Source organism: Tubulanus polymorphus, chromosome 6 (assembly GCF_964204645.1).
Source record: "Tubulanus polymorphus chromosome 6, tnTubPoly1.2, whole genome shotgun sequence".
Lineage (NCBI taxonomy): Eukaryota > Metazoa > Nemertea > Palaeonemertea > Tubulaniformes > Tubulanidae > Tubulanus > Tubulanus polymorphus.
This window is the reverse complement of record NC_134030.1, coordinates 8,122,064-8,144,296: the sequence shown is the minus strand read 5'-3', so window position 1 is coordinate 8,144,296 and position 22,233 is coordinate 8,122,064. Positions and strand designations below refer to the sequence as shown.

Here is a 22,233-nt window from a genome sequence, read left to right as displayed (position 1 = left end):
TCCCGATAATTACGTAAAAGGATGTGTCGATGAAACAATACATGCACAACATACACTTGAATTACATTACATACAGAAAAATGCCTAAATGTTAAGTGTACTCATAACGCGGCACGTTATTTATTATATCTATATAAAATTTCATCCCATCATAAAAACAAAATTGACAACAACTTCTACGTTCGTCAAGTTCTACTATCACATTATATCTTGGGCTTTCGACGTTTTACGCCCTTCGACGATTGCGGTGATATCCTCTTTGTCTAACGTTTCGTATTTCATCAACGCTTTAGCCAACATCTTGTGTTCGTTCGTGTGCAGTTTCAGAATGTTCTTGGCACGTTCGTACGATTCCTACAACAAAAACAGAGGACAACGGAATATAAAACGAGCATTCTTCTAAGATTAATTGAATTGTTTTAACCTGAAGATGCCATCAAGACTCAGCCACGGTAAATTAAACCCTATTCTAAAGGTATGGGCAAGCAGTTTTTTGGCTACCATTGCAATGGCAGTTTCACAATTTCATCAGGTACTACCACTAAGTTTTGTATGGAAATCAGTCTAACAATGCAACCATGTATAAATATCTATGCCAAAGGAGGATTTCAAGCGAGTGGCGAAGACAAAATCATCAGTCATCTTTCTTTACCTGTAGAATGCGTTTAATTTCCGTGTCGACTAGTTCAGTCGTAGCCGGTCCGACATCATTTACTTTTAACATCGATAATCCGGTATCGGTGCCTTCATCTTCGAATACACGAACCCCGACCTGAATAATAGAATAAACAATGAACAAATATTTGCTTCACAAACGAAACGAGTCTTCCAGGGTAGATGGATAGATTTCGTGTCTTACCTTTTCAGACATGCCGAATCGTTTCACCATCGCCGTAGCAATCTTAGTAGCCTGCTGGAAATCACTAGACGCTCCTATAAGGAAATACACAATCTCGATAACTTTATTTTCCCCATTGGGTCAGAATGATACTCCAGTTGTGCGGTACATATTTGTACTAAATATTGTTAATTATGTACTTGTCATAATAATAATATAATAATAATAAACATTTATAAGGCGCCTGTTTCTTAAAAGATAAGTTCACCGGCGCACTGCAACGGTTCATAGTCACTAAGTATAGGCACGTTGAAAGAGTAGATGTTTTAGTGAACGTTTAAACTGGTTGACATCGTGAATATTACGCAGGTGGTTATCAATGTTATTCCAAAGGGAAGCAGCAACTACAGTAAATGAACGTCCACCAAAAGTACTTAGGTTGTAATGGGCTGGAGACAGTAAATTTTGAGATAAATAAAAAAATCATGAATAAAAAGTTTTCTTTGACAATTAAGTTTCTATATAATATATACTCTGAATACAATGTCCAAAAAATACGTGTTAAGTCAACCTCGAGTTTGTCCGTACTCAGTTAAATCATATGAATACTTAATTCCTTAATAAACCCGTCGATCGGTCCTGTTTTCAAGTAAGCTAATGCCCTTTAGAATTTCTGTGTCTTAATTGTAGACTTGTCGATAAGGCGTTCTAAAAAAGCTCCATCCGAATTGATACTGACTAACTGAGGTCGACTGTTTGAACGACTGAATTGGTCGTACCCAACTTGCGTGGAATTACAATAATGAGGCGTTTATCAATAATAATTACCGGTTGTGACTTTTTCCGAGCCGTATATTAGTTCTTCAGCGACCCGTCCTCCCATAGCTACGTCCATCGCCGCTAGCAATTGTGCTTTCGTTTTATTGTATTCCTCTTTTTCCGGTACAAATGCAGTCTACAACGCAAACAAATATACCGCATGATACTCATCTTTCTTTCCGAACATTCGTCTCAACCTGTTAATCAGGAATGGGTAGTCATTTTCAGGGCTGCCAATCTATCAAATTGAATTTTTTTCAGTAACGTTTCATTGAAATATGAAAGAAGATGTTCAAATTAATCAGCAATCAACAGTAAAACCCTCAGTAACATCTTGCATATTTCTGTGTGTATCAAACCAATCAAATTTGTATTTCTCGTGATAAAAGAGTTAAAAATACTGAAAATCAGGAACAGTTGGCAGCTCTGCATTTTCCAACTCAATACTGGGGAAGCCACCAGGAAAACTGTTAATCAAGAAAATCAAGAGCAGGGTTCGAACACGCAAACCATTATTTACCCCGCTGACGCTTTTTACAATCACTTACATGTCCTAATGACATCCCTCGTGGGATGATCGTGACTTTATGAAGCGGTGTGGCGTCCTTCGTGAAATACGCCACTAACGTGTGTCCGGCTTCGTGGTAAGCGGTTAATAGATTAATTTCTTCGTCGGGAATGCGTGTTTTCTTCGCTGGACCTGTAAAATGAGTTATATACATCTTTCATTTTCAAACTGAGGAAGCCTCACATCCTACACTTCTTCCTATCTACATACAGCAGACTATCAACTGGTTTTTGTCGAATAAGGTGATGATTCGTGTTTGAAAACAGAAATGTATTCATAAACTGGGTAGTTCTAAGATTGGTGGCCATGTTAGGTGATAATTTCGAATAGAAAGGTAGCAAGTTAAGAAGATGAGTTCATAGTAATTCTAAACATTATGAACCTGGATCGTAATAGGGTTATTAACCATATCGTATTAGACATCTGGACCCAGTTCCACAGTTCTGAGTTAAATTTGAGTTAAAAAATTGAAAATGAACTAACTTTAACTCAGAGTTAACTCTACCTGACAACTGTGGAACCGGGTCCTGTAATTCTACGGATGCCATAAATCTATCTGACAGCTGTTGACTTACAAATCTGGAAGTTGTAGCAAGGACATGCTTTTCATAAACTGCCCATTGGACACATAAGACAGTTCCAAGCTAATTCATTAACTGCACAACTCATTTCATTTAAACCTTTAAATAATCCTAACTATATATTTACCCATAAGAACTTTATCTCGAGCGAAATCGATATGTTCCTGCCGGACGACCGTACTTTCGTCCATCGCGGCTTTCAACGCGGCTTGATTCACCATATTCTCGATATCGGCACCCGTAAAACCAGCCGTACCCCTCGCGATCTGTTCGACGTCGAGATTCGCGTCGACTTTCACCTTCGTTAAATATAATTTAATGATTTCGATTCGGCCCTTCAGGTCAGGCGGGTACACTCGCACTTCGACGTCGAATCGGCCCGGTCTCAGTATTGCCCTGAAGTGAGAAATAACCATTATCTATTGAAATGTGTTCTGAGCTGGTTTCTTCATAACACGTTTCCAAATATCCCAACGAACTTATTAACTTTCTCATCGGAGTACAATATTATGAATCCTAACTGATTCTGATTTAAGTTAACTCTTCTTTATTGACAAAAATGTGGATTAATCACAGGTCAGTATACTATAACAGAAACTAATGCAGTCAAATCCTTGGATGAGTTTTATCCGGATTTTAATTTTATCCGGATCTCATTTATGGTCAACTTTTAGTTCCCCCATAAACCAGATTCATTTCATTGGTCCCGAATGATGCGAATTCAACGGGTTCTACTCTACTCACTTGTCCAAGTTATCCCTTCGATTGGTTGCACCAAGAACAACTACGCCTTCATTTTGCTGAAACCTGAAAATAACAAGAAGCAAATTATATAAGTTTTTTGTCAGGTACATGCTATACCTAGAGATTTGCTGCCTGCCTTCATTAATGGCATAGATTCTACACGACTACCCACAAAGGACATCCTCTCTTGACAGGCATTCAAACCTGATGGCCTCGTGACAATTTTTCAATAGATTTGAGGGGTAGGTGCAATATAGGGTCAGTGGATTATTTATACACAGCACCGCAGGAATATGCACTGAAAGCGCAAAATAAACAAAGCTAATCAGTACTTCTGACGTCGGTACTCAAAATGATATTACAAATACTGAAAATCCGGAATCAACTGCCGATAGATAGATGCATGACTAAAATATACTATAAATATAACTCACCCGTCCATTTCTGACAGGAGTTGATTAATGGTCTGATTAGCGTACGGGTGAATTTGCGAACTCGTACGTTTAGCACCGACTGTATCGATTTCATCGATAAATATCACGCATGGAGCTCGCACTTTAGCAGCGGCTGAAAATAGATGATAATTCACTCATTTAAATATCATACGTGAACATTATGGAACAACAGGTTTCATTATTGCATTGCTGGTCCAAATTCACTACCACTTTGAAACCATTTTTAACACCAAGAATAACGATAGTGTATATTTCCCTAACTGCAAGATGTATTTCAACAAATTTCCGATCCTGCAAAATTTCTTAGAAAAACAATTGGAAAAGCACTTGAAACATCAAGGAGGACCAATTTGTTTTTGATGACCGACCCTAATCTTCGCAGCCCTCTTTTCAAATCTTTGCACCGTTGTAAGAAGTGAAAACCACGCTTAGACTTACTGAATAACTGGCGCACTCGTTTCGCGCCAGTGCCGACGAATATCTCGTCAAACTCGGAACCGGACGCATGGAAAAACGGAACGCCCGCTTCGCCGGCGACCGCCCGCGCGAGTAGAGTCTTCCCTATTCCCGGCGGTCCGACCAGCAGCACGCCCTTCGGCAGCTTGGCGCCGAGCGACGTGAATTTCTCGGGATCTTTCAGAAATTCGACAACGTCCTGTAGTTCTTGTTTAGCCTCGTCGACCTGAAACACGTATACATATGAAATCATTCAATGTCCGTGTTGTAACGATGACATAAAAATCCCATCCTAAGACTGAGAAATAAAATCTAAAATGTATAGATCTCGTAAACAACTCAGTATTTTTTCATTCTCGCTATTGGATTTTTATATTTTGTGAATCAAGTTTGAATTAACCGGAGTAGGGGTGGACTTCATACGTGTGGCTGATAAAGCTGTACCGATAAATTATTAGCTGCACTGAATTACTACTACAGTAATGAGAGATACTATGACATAATTTCGAAGTAATGCTAGAAGTAGAGAGGTGTGTATAACTTACTCCTTTGACATCGTCGAAGCAAACGCTTATTTCTTCGGGGTTGATTTCATACTGTTCCCGCTGTAATAAGCCGACACCTCGCATTCCTACAGATCAATAAGAAATTCAATATCAGCCATTGCAAAAAACCGCAAATCGTTTACTACAAATTTGAGAGATTCGTCAAAATTGTTCAGGCATTATCGAGGTCGTTCAATATCGATGGGATCCATAGCCGACTGTACAAGCTCAAAAAGACCAAATTATGGAAATACCTGTATATATTACAGTAGACTATATTTGCTGGTGATCTGGAAGGACCGATATTACATTGATAATGATGATGGGTCATCATTATGAATCAGGAAAATTGAAAACATTTTTGTCTGGGGAATGTGGATAATACGAGGCAAGTATCTTTGTAGCAAATGAAGACTAATGTATGATCAAAAATACATAATATAGGCCTACTTTATGCATTTTTGGTATGATGCAATACAGCAGTGCCCAGTGTTGTTATTATTATTATTATTACTAATATCATCATAACTACTAATACATCTATTGATTTATCATAAGCACTATACAATAGGCAAAAGAAAAGACAAATACATCTATTGATTTATCATAAGCACTATACAATAGGCAAAAGAAAAGACAAATGAGGTGTGGCCTAGTGTCTATTGTTTTAGGTAATAGGCCTACATCAGGCTATGCGTGCAATTGAAAGGTTTAAGAACAAGGATCTTCAATCTCAGAATTCCCTTCAGAATTTCCATAAGAAAATGCCCAGATTCCCTGCAGGGAATGTGAAATTCTAAATTCTTTGATATTCCCTGATCCGTAGGAACCCTGATATATGAAACTCAGGAATATGACATTGAAAACGGGACATACCTCCGCCAACTGTGCTGAAAAGCTGTATGATCTGTATAATACACCAGAACGCTAAACCGTAGAGAAATGCTTTCATCAGTCGTTGTACGAGCGGCGATCGAATTCCGGATGTGTCTTTCTTTTTGTTGATCGCGTAACCCTCGGCGAACGCGATCTTCAGTTTATCTTGCAGATGCGGCGCCGTTTCGAGTTCCGACAACATCGATTTGAATTGATCGGTTTCTTTTAATTTCGTCGCGTCGCGATCCCACACCTGAATTGAGATGCAAAAAGACGCGATTAGAGGAAGATTGCGGGCACATACAGGATGAGAATATACTTGAAACATTTATAATACAACTGAGGCCAGGGGCCCTGCAGGGTACATAGCCTCCATGACTTTTTAAGCCGAATTCCGCGGTTTGAGTTCCATGACCTACCTAAATCATTTAATGGTTTTATTTTTTTATAAAACTTAATTCGTGGTTCCCACAGTTAAATGAATTCAAAGTTCCCAAGTTTTTCCCAAGTATATCATGGGTGATTCTTCAATTTTCACAAATGGAAATGAACACATGTCATCATGCAACAGTCAACATTTTAGTGGAGACAGGTTGATAAAGGTGATTTTCAAGGGAAATCGTCGAAGATAGTTGCCCTTGGCAAATGCAATACGTGAATGTAATGAATTTCTCAAATATTTCCCTTATTTGAGGAAAATTTTTCAAATTCCCAAATATTTCCAAACCGGGAATTATTATTTCAAAATTCCCAAGTTTTTCCCAATTTCCCTGTTCTGTGGGAACCATGTTAATTTTATGATTTTCCATGACAGTTTTGAATTCTGGCCTTGGATAAACATCATAGTTTAACAAAGTAAGTCTATGCGTTCAAATAGCTACATTCATTAACCGATATTCATGCGCTGACAATGCAAGGTACATAATGGGATACCAGCAAGGCTACTGAGGGAAGCGAGGATTTGGCACTTATCCGTAAGTGGCAATGGGTTACCGTGCGTCAATTTCTTCTACATTCAAATTCAATTCGAGTCAACTTTTCCAAATAGTAAATCAATTTTCAGTGAAATCAATACCATGCAAACTTCATCGAAAATGAACTGATTCTCACTACAAATGACCCGATGTTTCGTTGCGCCATCTGGTGAGTGCCGCTGTCTATCCCGTTATATTAAAATATATTGAAATTACCGAATTTCTGATGATGTTTCCGATGCTTTCATCCTGGACATCGTCGGACTGTTTCGTGCCGAGACCCGATTTGCCCGAACGTTTCGTTTTAAAACCACGACTCGGTTGAAATTGAGCGGTCGCCGTCACCAACTGTTTGAACAATGTTTGAGTCCACCATAGTTTCGGGTACGGGTCGCTGAGCACCGCGACCTTCAGCTCCTTTTCATCGAACCCTAAAGGCAACAAGGTACGTCATTAAACGGTGGGTGCTGCGGCAATTGAGGATTCCACTTGCAAGCGGGGTATAAAGAATTTTAGTTAGTTGATGTTCGGAACTTCAATTTCTTGAATCGAAATCAAATCATGATGTTTAGAATCAACGTAATCTGAACCAATCAATGGGAATAGAAAAGTCAATCAGATCTCAAATAATGGAGGCTTGTATGATAATATTTCAGTCTAGTTAACCCTTTCAGTGCGTCTACACCGCAGCGCGGTGTATGAATCGGTGATGTATTTTGCTAGTACACCGCACTGCGGTGTATTGATGTAATTAGTTTTTATATCTATTCTATTGAAAGATGGCAGCACCTGTTAAACATAGTGAAATACTAGTAACTAACGATACACCGCGCCGCGGTGTAGACGCACTTTAGTGGTATTCCCGTTATACAACACACTAGGGTGGAATTTTTAAAAATTTTCAAATTATCTCCAGCACAATAGGGTATTGATTAGTCAGCACTTAAAGGGTTAAGCGAAGAAAACAATTTCAATCAGAACTTGAACCATTTGTTGCCCCATTTTGTGGAATAGCAGGTAGTCGTTACGTATCAATGAATTACCGTTTTTATTTTTGAAGAAATTTTGCGAAGACGTGTGACGTAGATTTGAGACATTGTGATCCACTGCCAGCTCCGTTACGTTCGATAAACTATCGACATTATCAATTCCCAATGAAGACAGACAATCCAAAACCTAAAAAGAAACAAATCAAATAATCAAAATATTCATACTTAATCATAGATAAAATCCATATTATGATAATTATTACGATATTAAGATTCATGCCTAAACAATTCATAGCCTAAGATACCCTTTGTCCGTACATTGTACTTAGCTTCCCCTTACGCTTACCCTTTTCTAAGTACCATTTTGGTAAGATTTATAGCTTACCATTTTGATAAGATTCATAGATAACCCTTTTAAGGAAGATTCGTAGATAACTATGTTAAGGAAAGATACATAGTTTTCTCTACCCTTCTTGCCTTCACCTTAGTAAAATTCATAGCTTTCCCTGAACCTAACCGTGTTGTAAGATTCATAGAAACTCATTGACAGTAAGATAAATCCATAGCTTACCCTTTTAGTTTCTATCTGCTTTTGTCTTTGTTTGTTGACAGATGATTTTCTCGCTTGTGGAACATTGGACGCAGCTGCACGACTGTTGAGTAGTTGACTTAAAGCTCCAACTGGTAACAGAATCTACAGAACAAACAATCCCAAAATTACCCGCAAGTTACCCGTTGTCAGGCGCAAGTTTCCAGATCTCACGGTTTTCAATTGACCAGGCCCCTCAGTCATTTGTTCAGTTCAGAAAATTCTTAGAAAATTCAAGGACAGTGTGGAGAATAGAGTTAGAGAAAAATAGAGCGGATCGTGCGAGACTCGAACCGGGGCCAGTAAATTACTAGCGCAGCATCATACCACCGAGCTCGCTGACAGTCGACCGAATGTTTTAACTACATACAGCCTCCTCACCTTACCCTAACCCTATCTCTTCCCATACGAACATTCCAGAGTAATCCCCATGGGTGCGTACAAATAGCCTACAGAATTATTTGTACGTGTCCGTACGAATAGCCACTTCGCAAACAGAAGGCCTATTTATTGGGCATTTTGGTCAAATAAAAGGAGTTTAATTAAAGCATTTCTGTTTAGATTGAGCTTGAATTTTATATGTCAAAAGCTAAAGGTATTTACTGCAGTCAAACCATGTACGGTTCATCTAACGAACCCCATACCACAGGCACTTGAATATGGGCTTTGATAATGGATAAATATTTGATAATTTACCAGCGATACGTTAATCCTACTTTAATAGATCCACCATGTTTTATAATAAATTTACCCATGATGCAACGCGCGCCGGTCGTTTAGCTATACTATACAGAAAGGCTGGAAACGATCCTATCTCCGTAATGCTTAAATCTACCCGCAGTTATCGGGACAGCCGAACACTGCCGATGATTGCCGAAGTACGTCCTTAGTGTCAATTTTAATCCTGAAATATAGGAGCGCCCATAATTTCAATTGTAGATGATTTTTTTGGAAACATTGACACTGTTTTAGCTCCATTAAAGATTTTAAATGGCAACAAAATTGATTTTTGAAAATTCGCGATGCCTCTTCGGGATTGCTGTGACGTCATCTGTCCCGATAACTGCGGGTAGATTTAAGCATCACGGAGCACAGGGACTTGTCACGACTGATAATGGATGAGACCAATGATGGGGGTACCAGTATCCCTGCAACTGTATAATAAAATAACAAGGGTGGCAACAAATTTTCAATCTGACAATGACTTCTCCACTTCAATCGACTGTAATTCCAAAAATTCTCAACCGATTCACATGAAATAAGCTTTAATACAACCTGGAAGACTTTCTGCTTCGAATGAGCCTACAACCACCACTCTCCGACAATTATCTCACAACGAAATCACCTTTTTTTGACGAGAGATAGCTCAAAATGGAGGTCTACCGATTCTATGGTGGACAGCAAAATGGTCGTTTTTTTCACTTCAAACGATGATTTCTATGTGAGATCTTAGAGAAAACCCCAACAAACCATACATTTTTTAAAACTACGCGGTCATACCTGTACGTTTATCTCATTTATTTGTATAATCCACGCGATGGGTGAGCTCACAAGCTCAAAATCGAAAATGAGGACGAACACAGCGTTCAACTTGTCATCAACTGGGCGGCCATTAATCACGTGATATCGTAGTAACGTGCTAAATATTTCACGCGCACTGATTGGCTTAGAGATTTCGAAAAACATTACAAAATTTATTAAAAGTTCTGTTAATTAATAAAATATCCGTATTATGAAAATATAGTGCAACATTCGTCTGAGGGGTGGTATTATTAGCAAATATTTCCTTTTTTCAAGTCTACAGACGTAGACTTGTCGCGGTTCTATTGACATAGCCCGAACCTGCACGTCACGTGATAAATGGCCGCCAGCGCGATAGTGCGAGGTGACTTTTTCGTATATTTGTTCGATTTTGAGCTTGTGAGCTCAACCATCGCGTGGATTATACAATTAAATGAGATAAACGTACAGGTATGACCGCGTAGTTTAAAAAAATGTATGGTTTGTTGGGGTTTTCTCTAAGATCTCACATAGAAATCATCGTTTGAAGTGAAAAAAACTACCATTTTGCTGTCCACCATAGAATCGGTAGACCTCCATTTTGAGCTATCTCTCGTCAAAAAAAGGTGATTTCGTTGTGAGATAATTGTCGGAGAGTGGTGGTTGAAGGCTCGTTCGAAGCAGAAAGTCTTCTAGGTTGTATTAAAGCTTATTTCATGTGAATCGGTTGAGAATTTTTGGAATTACAGTCGATTGAAGTGGAGAAGTCATTGTCAGATTGACAATTTGTTGCCACCCTTGTTTTTATATTATACAGGGATAGTGGACCTGGTCATTGATATTGGTTTTATTCATTCACTATCAATTGTGACAAGTCCCTGTGTTTCGGAGATAGGATCGTTTCCAGCCTTTCTGTATAGTATAGCTAAACGACCGGCGCGCGTTGCATCACGGGTAAATTTATTATAAAACATGGCGGATCTATTAAAGTAGGATTAACGTATCACTGGTAAATTATCAAATATTTATCCATTATCAAAGCCCATATTCAAGTGCCTGTGCCCATACGGTATTGAGTTATATAAAACTTAGCATAAAAGGCACAGACTACTACCTTCTTCACTCTGTCTGTTTCGAAACATTTCATTATACAAATCTGTATATTCAAATAACGACTATTTCATGCAACAGGTGATATAAGCACATACCTGCGGCTGGTTCGTCAACGAAAACATCGATAATTTTAACGAAAACCGTTGATTAAAAGGACGTAAAAGTTTCCGTATATGCGGTGTGTGTATTCAGTTCTTCAGTTATTGCGGATAGAGCCGTGGAAGGTTGACGCCGTACAGACAGCTGCACGGACGCATTCGGGGGCTGCGGGGTTACACCGGTGCGAGGCTATAAAGTATAATAGCAAAAATACATTATTTACTTTTGATAATTGGGGCTAAAATATGCGACGAGCTACAAGGCTCGTTCCATCGTTCCCTCAAAGTCCTTTGCCTAACATCCATTGCATTGGAGGGATAAGAAAGCCAATATTGGGTCCCGCACCCCCCTACCAAAATGTTGCCCCAAGAGGTTTCTTTGACTAGCCGCACAACTTGGGAATTAGGACTTGGGGTCATGGATTATCATTGAATTGGCTAGAACTTTGGACTTGCAGAACCAGATCCCAAAGGTGGTTTCAAAAGGAATTTGCCTTGTTGAACCCTAATATCACAAACAAATGAATTAAACACATAACATAGTAGAATTTATTTCATTTAATCATACAATTATAAGTAAATATATCATCTATTTGGTTTTTCGTAAAGCCACACTGTATCAATGCCTTCGTCTATTGTTTGAATAGGTCGCCAGGTCGGAAGTGGAAATCTACAAGCGATTACATATCCCTTATCATTCAGTTCTTTAGCTAATTTCTTTTCAAGGTCAGGCATCTAAAAATATAGATATGAAAGTGAAAAACATGTTTGTTTGATGTTTGTACAACATGAAAAAACTGGTAACGGATCTGATACAGAATCAGATACACACTGGGACAACACCGAAGACAACACTGGGATCTCAGTGTTAGGTATTACAAGCCTAAATCTTTCTTATTACCCTCAAAGTTTCTAGTGGACTAGTGAAAATACTGAAAATCTCACCATTTGTTCAACACCAAATATCACGACATGACCGTATCCAGAAAGGTTCATCTACAAATTTGAGTAAATTTTCTTAAAATTCAAAGAAACAAAATACACGTAGTCCTTTTGTTTTGCAAAATTTCGAGGAAACGGTTTTGAAATATTCACCTTCCAAAGATCGCTCCTGTAAAATTGTGTATGTCTATGTACATTTTCTCTCCACGAGTTCCACTTGGAATACATGACAAGCCATGGGTTCAATTCAACGCCTGCTGCCTGGTATCCTTGTTTAGCTACATCGATAACCTACAATACAAGCGATGAACGTTTTTGTGACTTTTTGTAATCATTGAACAGTGAGAGCAAGTGCTTTACGTTCAGACTAGCTCATATGTCAATTATTGATGATGCCTTTTGTCTAGTAATGCTATTTTTCAGATATTGAATTCCTTTGATTTAGAACCAATATAAAACTTTTTCTTTTTAGTAAGGGTAAACAAATCACTTATCAAAACTAACTATACCAAACACTAGAGATAAATCATAAATCTTAAATCTCATGGTGGTTCATGACAAAACTTAGGCCCTAAAAATCCAGTTTAAGGTTCACTTATTTTGATTACTGCGTATTTAGGCTAAAAAATTGATACCTTGCTTTCCCTTAAAAAAGTTGACCCGCTTAACTGTCTCCCAGATACATTAAATAACGAATCATGATCAAGCTAACCATAACAGACCCAGCAGTCATAGAAATGAACTGATCACCCGGGTACACATTTTATTGCAGCTTTACAAAATAGTCCAGCCGATTAGGAGGATTCAAGGTGTCATCTTTTTAGCCTAAAACCATGAATTGTGTATTTTTCTAATAATTTTGAGAAAAATATTTAGAAAAGAGTATCACAAAGATAGAATCGAGTATAAGCTTTTTTGGTAAAACCCATCATTTGCACATCCACCTTTGGCCGAGAAAACTATTGAAATCAATAGTAAATGTACTAACTATTCTTCCATCTCCACTTCCGAGGTCTATTACTTTTTTCGCGCTTGCAGTTGAGCAGGATGAACTTTTCAGCAGTTTAATCACATTTCTGACTTGTTTCGATGTTGCTGGAACATATGGCAAGCATATTTTCCGTAAAGCTGGCATCACGAACGGAGTCGCAACGGCATAAAATGTTCCGAAAGCAACCCCAGACACACTCAATATAAGCCATCCTCGTTTCGATATTTTTTTAGTGTCCTTTTTCGGATCATCGTTTCCGAACAAGTCCAATTCGTGACATTCTTTACATTCCGATTTAGCTGAACTCATTATTGCGGCCAGTGGAGCTTGCAGTACCTGAAATTTACATAGGCCTACTTTCATTTTAAATTGTGTTGGTAGAGCGAGCCAGAAGCATCTCGGATTTTCCGTGCACACCCTTTTTCTTTCTCTTCTAACACAGACGCGCACGCTCCAAAAAATACTCGCGAATGCGAGTGTGCTGGATGGAGTATTTAAATGAATGAATGAATGAATGAATGAATCTTATCAGTCAGGAACACTTTCCAAAAACGGCTTATTCTGCCGTTATTGGCGGAAAACGCCGAAATTGGCAGAATAAGCCGTTTTTGGAAAGTGTTCCTGACTGCTTATCCAAAAAAATGTTGCCCTTTGGCATTTTCTTAAGAAAACAAATTATTCAACCGATATAAAAATGGGTAACGTTACCTAAACCAGAAATCAAAACGGTAACTTGACAATCTCATTTACTTCTTGCATAGTTTGGGATTTAGGGATGGGAAGCAAATATGTCTTCAGGCTGTAAATTATTCAATAAAGGTGGATTTAAATTTGATAGAAACCGGTAACCAGTCTACGGTGAGACCCCGATTTAATTTCTCAAGGTCGCCGGTCCTACTATTTTTATTTTACTCTAACGAATTTTTGAGTGAAGTCAATCTTAAGAATCAGCAGAACATGGCGTCACAAGCCCCGGGGCTTGTCACGCCATATCTGACATGGCGTCACAAGCCCCGAGTAAAATGCAGACTATATATAATTCACGCGGAACGAAGATGTATGTTCGCGTCGAACGGACCACGTTTTTAAGTCCGATACGACGTGTAAAACCTGAATGAGATAATTTCAAGTACCGGTATGTCAATGTGTAATGAATTTCTATTTTTTCTTAACTTATTTTCTTAACTATATTCAGATGCATATATATCGAAAGATTTTTATGTAAAATTCTTCGAATATGTTTTTTACAGGTTTCCGTTATGGTGCGAGACGATCAGGAGATCATCAGCTACATTTACATAAGCGATTTTGTATATTTTTACATATGAACAAAAGAGAAACAACGATTTATAAACCTATTTCTAAGACTTAATGATTATTGTACTAATTTAAGATAATCAGTCACAATTTTTCATTTATTTCTACGGAAAACTGATCGGGTCCTCTCACGCCATGTAAATTGAAGCTATATTCTGTAGACCGTTTGGGGCCTGACACGCCATATAGAAGACAAATCGCGATTTTTCTAGCAGTATTTGTTTTTTTTTCTTAGACTTAATGATTATGAACAATATATAACTAATTGAAACTGAAGATATGATTAGTGACAATTAATTGCTTCCATAGAAAACTGATCGCGTACTCTCACGCCATATTGGCGGCAGAACACTTTGGGGCCTGACACGCCATGTAGAAGACAGCGTGGTTTTAGGAGCTTTTTGTAACAGTATTTGCTTTTTTTTCTAAGACTAAATAATTGACAAATCATATAGAAGGATTAATCTTTGAACATTTAAGACAATTAGTGACAATTATTCATTTGTTTGTACGGAAAAATCGTTCGGGTCCTCTCACGCCATGTCTCAATTGAAGCTATTCTGCAGACCGTTTGGGGCCTGACACGCCATGTAGAAGACAGCGTGATTTTAGGAGCTTTTTGAAACAATATTTGCCTTTTGTTCTGAGTCTAAATGATTGACAATCCACGTAGAATGATAAATCTTTGAATATTTATGATAATCAATGACAATTATTCATTTGTTTGTACGGAAAATCGTTCGGGTCTTCTCACGCCATGTCTCAATTGAAGCTATTCTGCAGACCGTTTGGGGCCAGACACGCCATATTGACTGCAGAACATTTGGGGCCTGACACGCCATGTGAAAGACAGCGTGATTTGAGGAGCTTTTTGAAACAATATTTGCCTTTTTTTCTAAGTCTAAATGATTGACAAACCATGTATAATGATAAATCTTTGAATATTTATGATAATTAATGACAATTATTCATTAGTTTGTACGGAAAATCATTCGGGTCTTCTCACGCCATGAGGAGAGAATCCCACAATGATAATAAAAAGTCCGAAAATGAAACTTCGAGATAGTAGTTTATTTCAACGTTTCGACTATATCCTAATAGTCATCTTCAGGAATAATGAGATACTACAGAAATTATGAGATATATATACAATCCAGAGACAAAGAGACTAATTCAAGTAATCAGAGATGATACAAACTAAAGGAAAATTAACGTAGAAACAGTTACACGCTAAAATAGATTAAAGGGAAGCAAACTAAGGGGTGATTATAAACAACAATAGTGAGTATAAATATAAATGAAACTTAAAGTCAGTAGTAAAAAGAAAGACAAACTAGGGGGATCTTAAATTAAAACAAAGGTGAATACAAGTTAAGTCAGAGACGAAATTGATGAGAGAACAAATAACAAATAATCAAAGGGGAAATCAAGTGTTGAGTTTAACCAGTTTACAGAGGAATTTTGATATAAGTTTATTATGGGGTGAAAAACCATTGTTATGGTTTACAACGTTGTTCGAATTTTCAATAATTAATGCAGATTCCAAAATATGTCTTCTAGTTTTATCGCTGCAAGGGTAAACTAATTCAGCATTAGCAAAATCAAAATTGTGTGAAGTCTGAAAAACATGACTAGCAACTCCGCTTTCAGGTTTAAAGTTTTTTACATCTAATTTATGCTCTTTTATGCGTTGATTAAGATTCCGACCTGTTTCTCCTATATATACTTTGTCGCAAACTTTACAAGGTATTTTATAAATTCCACAGTTTAGGGATTCGGTTTTCGGTTTGTTGTTAATCAATATGTTACTAAGTTTATTATTGTATTTAAAGATGAGTTGTTTATTTAGTGACCGAAGAGAAACTTTAGAATTCTCGAGGAAAGGTACATACGGTACAATGATAGGCTGTTTATCGGTAGCCAACGTAGGAGTTCTAAGGTTGTTATTTCTAAAATGCGTAGTACGAGCTTTAAGTAGAGCTTTTTTCAATAGGAAATCGGGGTAGGCAAGTTTTTTGAGAGATTGGTTAATATGGTGAATTTCATCGGGTAGAAATGAGGGGTCGCAAATTCTCAAAGCGCGAAGAAATAATCCTTGACCTAAACCGAGTTTAATATCCGGAGAAGTAAAAGAGAAGTAATGGAGGTAGGATTCAGCGTTGGTAGGTTTCCTATAAACCGCGAATTTCAAAAAGGATCCACAGTTAAAAATCAAAACATCCAGAAAAGGTATTTTACTATTAGATTCCCATTCATACGTAAAAGCCAGAGACGGGTAAAGGGAGTTTAAATATATAAGAAAGTTATCAACATTGAAGTCAAAGGGAACCAAAGCCAGAACATCGTCAACATATCTGAGCCAGATTTTAGGGTTAATATCAGTGTAAAGAGGCAATATTTCAGATTCAACATGTTCTAGGAATAAATTAGCTAGAATAGGACTAAGAGGATTTCCCATAGCGATACCGAATGTCTGTTCGTAAAAACAATTGTTGAATTCAAAAAAGGAGTCCGTCGTACAAATAGAGATTTAAGAAATCAAGAGTAGGTCCAAGAGGAACATTGGTAAAAAGGGAAGTAACATCAAATGATATAAATTTGTCGTTGCCAGGGATAATATTCTTAATACGTTCAAGTAAGTGTTGATTATGGCGAAGGTGCGACGGAGAGAACGAACCGAGCACCGGAGATAACTGTTTCGTGAGAAATTTAGATAACCGGTATGTAGGAGAATTACAATTGGAGACTATAGGGCGCAGTGGAACATTATCTTTATGAATTTTAGGCAATCCATAGATATATGGTAAAGAGGGAAGACGTGAATGGAACTTATTCAGAGTTTCTTTATCGGAGGGGAAACGTTTAATAATATCCGAAAGACTTCTGTTGAAATTAGCTTGCAAATTAGCTTTCACGCCATGTCTCAATTGAAGCTATTCTGCAGACCGTTTGGGGCCTGACACGCCATATTGACTGCAGAACATTTGGGGCCTGACACGCCATGTAGAAGACACCGTGATTCGAGGAGCTTTTTGAAACAATATTTGCCTTTTTTCTAAGTCTAAATGATTGACAAACTGATAAATCTTTGAATATTTATGATAATTAATGACAATTATTCATTTGTTTGTACGGAAAATCGATCGGGTCCTCTCACGCCATGTCTCAATTGAAGTTATTCTGCAGACCGTTTGGGGCTTGACACGCCATGTGAAAGACAGCGTGATTTGAGGAGCTATTTTTGAAACAATATTTGCCTTTTTTCTGAGTCTAAATGACTGACAATCCACGGAGAATGATAAATCTTTGAATATTTATGATAATTAATGACAATTATTCATTTGTTTGTACGGAAAATCGATCGGGTCCTCTCACGCCATGTCTCAATTGAAGTTATTCTGCAGACCGTTTGGGGCTTGACACGCCATGTAGAAGACAGCGTGATTTTAGGAGCTTTTTGAAACAATATTTGCCTTTTTTCTAAGTCTAAATGATTGACAAACCATGTAGAATGATAAATCTTTGAATATTTATGATAATTAGTGACAATTATTCATTTGTTTGTACGGAAAATCGTTCGGGTCCTCTCACGCCATATCTCAATTGAAGCTATTCTGCAGACCGTTTGGGGCCTGACACGCCATATTGGCTGCAGACCGTTTGGGGCCTGACACGCCATGTAGAAGACAGCGTGATTTGAGGAGCTATTTTTGAAACAATATTTGCTTTCTTTCTAAGTCTAAACGATTGACAAACCATGTAGAATGATAAATCTTTGAATATTTATGATAATTAGTGACAATTATAGGAAAACTGATCGGGTCCTCTCACGCCATGTTTCAATTGAAGCTAATCTGCAGACCATTTGGGGCCTGACACGCCATATTGGCTGCAGAACATTCGGGGCTTGACACCCCATATAGAAGACAAATCGCGGTTTTTCTAGCAGTATTTGTTTTGTGATTATCAAATCATGAACAATATATAACTAATTGAAACTAAAGATATAATTTAATTGCTTCCATAGAAAACCGTTCGACAAACCATGTTTCAATTATTGAAGCTATTCTGCAGACAATTTGGGGCTTGACACGCCATATTGGCTGCAGAACATTTGGGGCCTGACACGCCATATAGAAGGCTTAGCGATTTTAGGAGCCATATGACTGCAGATCACACTAGATTGGAGCCTGGCTCACCATATATGTTTTTCTAACATTATCCATGTTCTTCTAAGACTAATTGATCAACAAATCATGTGAAATAGATGAATGATTCATTGAAATGTAAGATAGTTAATTAAAATCTTTATCCTGTAAAACTCATTCAGTAGATATATATGTAATGTTTTTGTATTTTTCATATGCTGGCGAAATATATGATTGTTTAAATTGTGTTTCAAAATGTGTGTACACTGCATTAGATTAACAAACAACGATCAATTTCTATTCTGTAAAACTCATTTTAGTGTAAATGCGATGTAATATGTAGTTCTTATTATGTATATATAATACGTTGTAAATCATCTAAGACAAATTAATATCCAACCGAATATTTCAACTTCGGAAGAAAAACCCGCGAGACTTAGTCGACGTTTCATCTCATGCATAGGATTTGATTTTCATTTTACGTTTACCACATGGCGTGTCAGGCCCCAATATGGCGTGACAAGCCTCGGGGCTTGTGACGCCATATGCAGCAGGTCTTAAGATTGCCCTAGATGGAATTTTTTACCTTTGTACAGGCAAGAACTTGTTTTCATGTGTATATCTGCATTTTCTATATATTCCATTATATCAATGACACATAAAACCCCACAATTCAACCGATGTCACTAAGTTCAATAGCGTAGAATCGTGCCGAAAATCCCATCAATGTACAAATATTCAACAATTCAATCTTTTATTGTTTCAATCCTCTCTGGACTTAAAAATGTCAAAAGAAAAGTGGGTGTGATATCCAACAATTGTCACGTTTTATGATTGCCATATTGGTCCAGTGCTATTGCAGATCTATTTATCCCTATTATGGACGTCGAATGGCCTAATTCCTTGATACGCCTTGCCATATGTTACTTGGCCCTTGGGGATCATTCACTTGTTGCAGTACACAGCATTACGGCACTCAATTGCACTAACCCTCTCCTAATGTGTGAAAGTAATAAAAAAATGACCCATTGCATCATCGCGACGTTGACTCTTGAATCTTTCAGATAAAAACCATGTATTACAAGGCGATATCGATTTCGTCATTAATGGTAGCCATTCTAGCCGTATTCGCGTTGCTTCCGGCATTCGAAGAGCATCGAAATAGAGTCACGCGTCTCGGCAGGAATCTGCTCTATGGCGATGACGAACCCAACGAGTCAACGACGACTGGTGACATCGTGATGACTAAGCAACAACTTTTGTCGTATGACGGTGGGCCCAAAAGTCGAGGCTTGTACCTGGCTGTTCTAGGAAAAATTTACGACGTAAGCGCTGGTGCGAAGCATTACGGACCCAATGGGGGATACCATGCATTCGCAGGTACTTATCCTATCAATTTATCTTTTTCCAAAAAATATTTGTTGAGATGTTTTATGCCGATAAATAAGTTTGATGAGCTCGCATATTCATTTAATAAAATGAAAATGTGTGTATTTTTGCAGCGAAGGATGCGAGTCGGGCGTATGTAACTGGTCAGTTCGACACCGATCTCACCGATAATCTCGACGAACTTCAAGATACCGACATGCTTCAACTCGACGAATGGCAGAATTTCTACGAGGAAAAATACAAATATATAGGTATTTTTTAGATAAGATTATTCCAGTAGTTCGAACAAATGAACATTTGAACAGATGAAACCATCCAACCTAACCTGAGAATGGTTTTGTTGTTAGTAAGAAATTCTTGTCTCTTTCTGGTCGTATTATTGTGGGATTTTTTACGTATTCATCTCACTCGGAAATTGTGTATCATCTCAACCTTTTGCAACCTATTAGGGTGTTTGGTTTATCGGTATATCCTGGTAATTATGATTTGTTGATTCAGTCAGAGCATAAGTTCCACAGTGTAAATTAAAATGGGACTCATGTCCGTTGATCATAGTGGCATAATAGAATAGTGTAGCCATTCACAGATGTGTAAAATAGATAAGATTAAAACCATTATATACAAGATTCAAAAAATGAGGCTAAAAAATGATTCCTTGTTTCTCCTAAACGATTACGATTTTGTAAATCGCAATTCAATTTGTAATTGGTTCATTTCTATGACTGCCGGGTCTGTTATTGTTAGTTTGATCACATTTGAAAAAAGAAATAATGAACAAGTAGAGGTGGGCCGCCGGGTCAATGTTTATGCTGAGCAGAAATGAGAAACAAGGTATCAACTCTTTTAAGTGAAATTTATTTCTGAAGAATTGAAAATACAACACAATGTTTCGGACTTTCTCAAGAGACGCATCATCAAGTGTGGGCAACGATTTGATAACTTTGTTTCTCCACTTGTACAGGTAAATTGGTTGGTCATTTCTATGACAAACTCGGAAAGCCTACTAATAACTTGAAAACTTTTGAAAAGAGATTAGATACAGCGCTAGGTTTACGCACTGAACAGCTTGACGACAATAATCTGTATCCACCGTGTAATGCAGCCTGGGCAGAAGGAAAGGGAAGCACTGTGTGGTGTTCGAATGAAAGGTTGGTAATGAATTACTTAGATGAGGCCTTTACTTGAGTATTTTCAAACTGGGTTTACTCTGATTACTCTGATCAAAATTCATATCATGTCGTTGAAAACAGCTGAAATATTTTACTAAAATTGTGTGTGGTGTTATTGTGATAGTTAGCGTATGTTTGAATGGTTATACCTTTTCATCTTTCAGCGGTGGAATCAAAAGAGACTGGGTCGGAGTTCCGCGTAGTTATTTCAAACCGGGCAGCAAGCACGCTCGATGCGCGTGCGTTAAAACCACCGGAAAACCGTCCAATGATCCGCAGGCTTCTACCGAAAATGGCGACTTGAATAACCCGCACTTTCAGCTGTACAAGAACTGTGATCCGTTATCCGTCGCTTGTAAGATCGACAGCGATTGATATTCGACGTTATCAAGAATCTCATTACGTAGTTAAATTATGTGTAAAACAATGATTTTTTTCTACTGTCATTAGTAGATCTAGGTATCTTGTCCATCCATCATTTATCGTTATGTTTTTAAGACGATATTTTATGTTTAATCTATGCATCATCAGCTGCTGAACTTTTTCTTAATATTTTCCTATAGTACATTAATATATGTATACATTTTCTGTACAATTGATGCGTTTTTTCTTCAATTTTTCAAAGTTCCAGAGCAAATGATTGGTCTTATCTATTTTTGGTCACAGCCATCATCGTCATCCTTCCTCGCCAACTGTTGGTTTATATTGCAACTGCCCTTACAGTTATTTTCTAATCCAGATGAAACTTGCTATCAATGATCTGCGGGTTAAGGGCTAAAACACTATACATGTGTATAGTCTTTTTTTGGATTTGACCCCCCAGGAGGTACCGTAGTGAGTGGGGCCCATATCTCTGAGAGCTACTAGTCCTAGTTTTTATCCGATCTCTTCTAAATTTTCTGACCCCAGTGAAGTTGCTTAATTGTTCCTTATTTGGCGACTAGTTATTCGAACCAGCGAGTGGGGCCTTGTTTCTGAATGCTACTAGTCCTACATTTTTAGTACCAAATATTATTCTATATTATTCTACGGATGTTCAGCGGATGACCAAGGACTACAACGATATAGAACCCTTGTTCAATCAAAGAAGATATAATTTCTTGAGTTGGAACGTCATTTCCATATATCTTAA

At 37.8% G+C, this 22,233-nt stretch overlaps 3 protein-coding genes across 7 annotated transcripts; 1 reads left to right on the top strand and 2 right to left on the bottom strand.

Annotated features, from left to right (window-relative positions):
• Positions 1 to 91: 91 nt before the first annotated feature.
• On the bottom strand, positions 92 to 11,248 carry LOC141907272 (ATP-dependent zinc metalloprotease YME1L-like). Its single transcript, XM_074796872.1, has 15 exons — positions 11,143 to 11,248; positions 8,417 to 8,539; positions 7,900 to 8,032; positions 7,073 to 7,287; positions 5,883 to 6,135; positions 5,007 to 5,092; positions 4,444 to 4,687; positions 3,985 to 4,117; positions 3,551 to 3,613; positions 2,934 to 3,202; positions 2,206 to 2,357; positions 1,667 to 1,793; positions 860 to 933; positions 653 to 772; positions 92 to 354 (listed from the first exon to the last, which is right to left on the bottom strand). Exons 1-15 carry the CDS (start codon positions 11,167 to 11,169, stop codon positions 199 to 201), a joined length of 2,175 nt encoding a protein of 724 aa, XP_074652973.1. The 5' UTR covers positions 11,170 to 11,248; the 3' UTR covers positions 92 to 198.
• Positions 11,249 to 11,716: 468 nt separating this feature from the next.
• LOC141907264 (ATP synthase subunit C lysine N-methyltransferase-like) lies at positions 11,717 to 13,908 on the bottom strand. 5 transcript variants are annotated; one of them, XM_074796863.1, is made up of 5 exons: positions 13,787 to 13,908; positions 13,076 to 13,414; positions 12,241 to 12,378; positions 12,091 to 12,141; positions 11,717 to 11,880 (listed from the first exon to the last, which is right to left on the bottom strand). In XM_074796863.1, exons 2-5 carry the CDS (start codon positions 13,385 to 13,387, stop codon positions 11,731 to 11,733), a joined length of 651 nt encoding a protein of 216 aa, XP_074652964.1. In that variant the 5' UTR covers positions 13,388 to 13,414; positions 13,787 to 13,908; the 3' UTR covers positions 11,717 to 11,730. The 5 variants fall into 5 exon arrangements, with proteins under 5 accessions (XP_074652964.1, XP_074652962.1, XP_074652965.1 ...); XM_074796861.1 differs by lacking the exon at positions 13,787 to 13,908 and adding an exon at positions 13,705 to 13,715 and having other exon boundaries at positions 13,076 to 13,559; XM_074796864.1 differs by lacking the exon at positions 13,787 to 13,908 and adding an exon at positions 13,496 to 13,627.
• Positions 13,909 to 19,089: 5,181 nt separating this feature from the next.
• LOC141907324 (neuferricin-like) lies at positions 19,090 to 21,631 on the top strand. The gene is made up of 5 exons (XM_074796929.1): positions 19,090 to 19,139; positions 19,608 to 19,923; positions 20,046 to 20,183; positions 20,894 to 21,080; positions 21,266 to 21,631. The coding sequence occupies exons 1-5, from the start codon at positions 19,116 to 19,118 to the stop codon at positions 21,474 to 21,476; spliced, it is 876 nt and encodes a 291-aa protein (XP_074653030.1). The 5' UTR covers positions 19,090 to 19,115; the 3' UTR covers positions 21,477 to 21,631.
• The last annotated feature ends 602 nt before the right edge of the window (positions 21,632 to 22,233 follow it).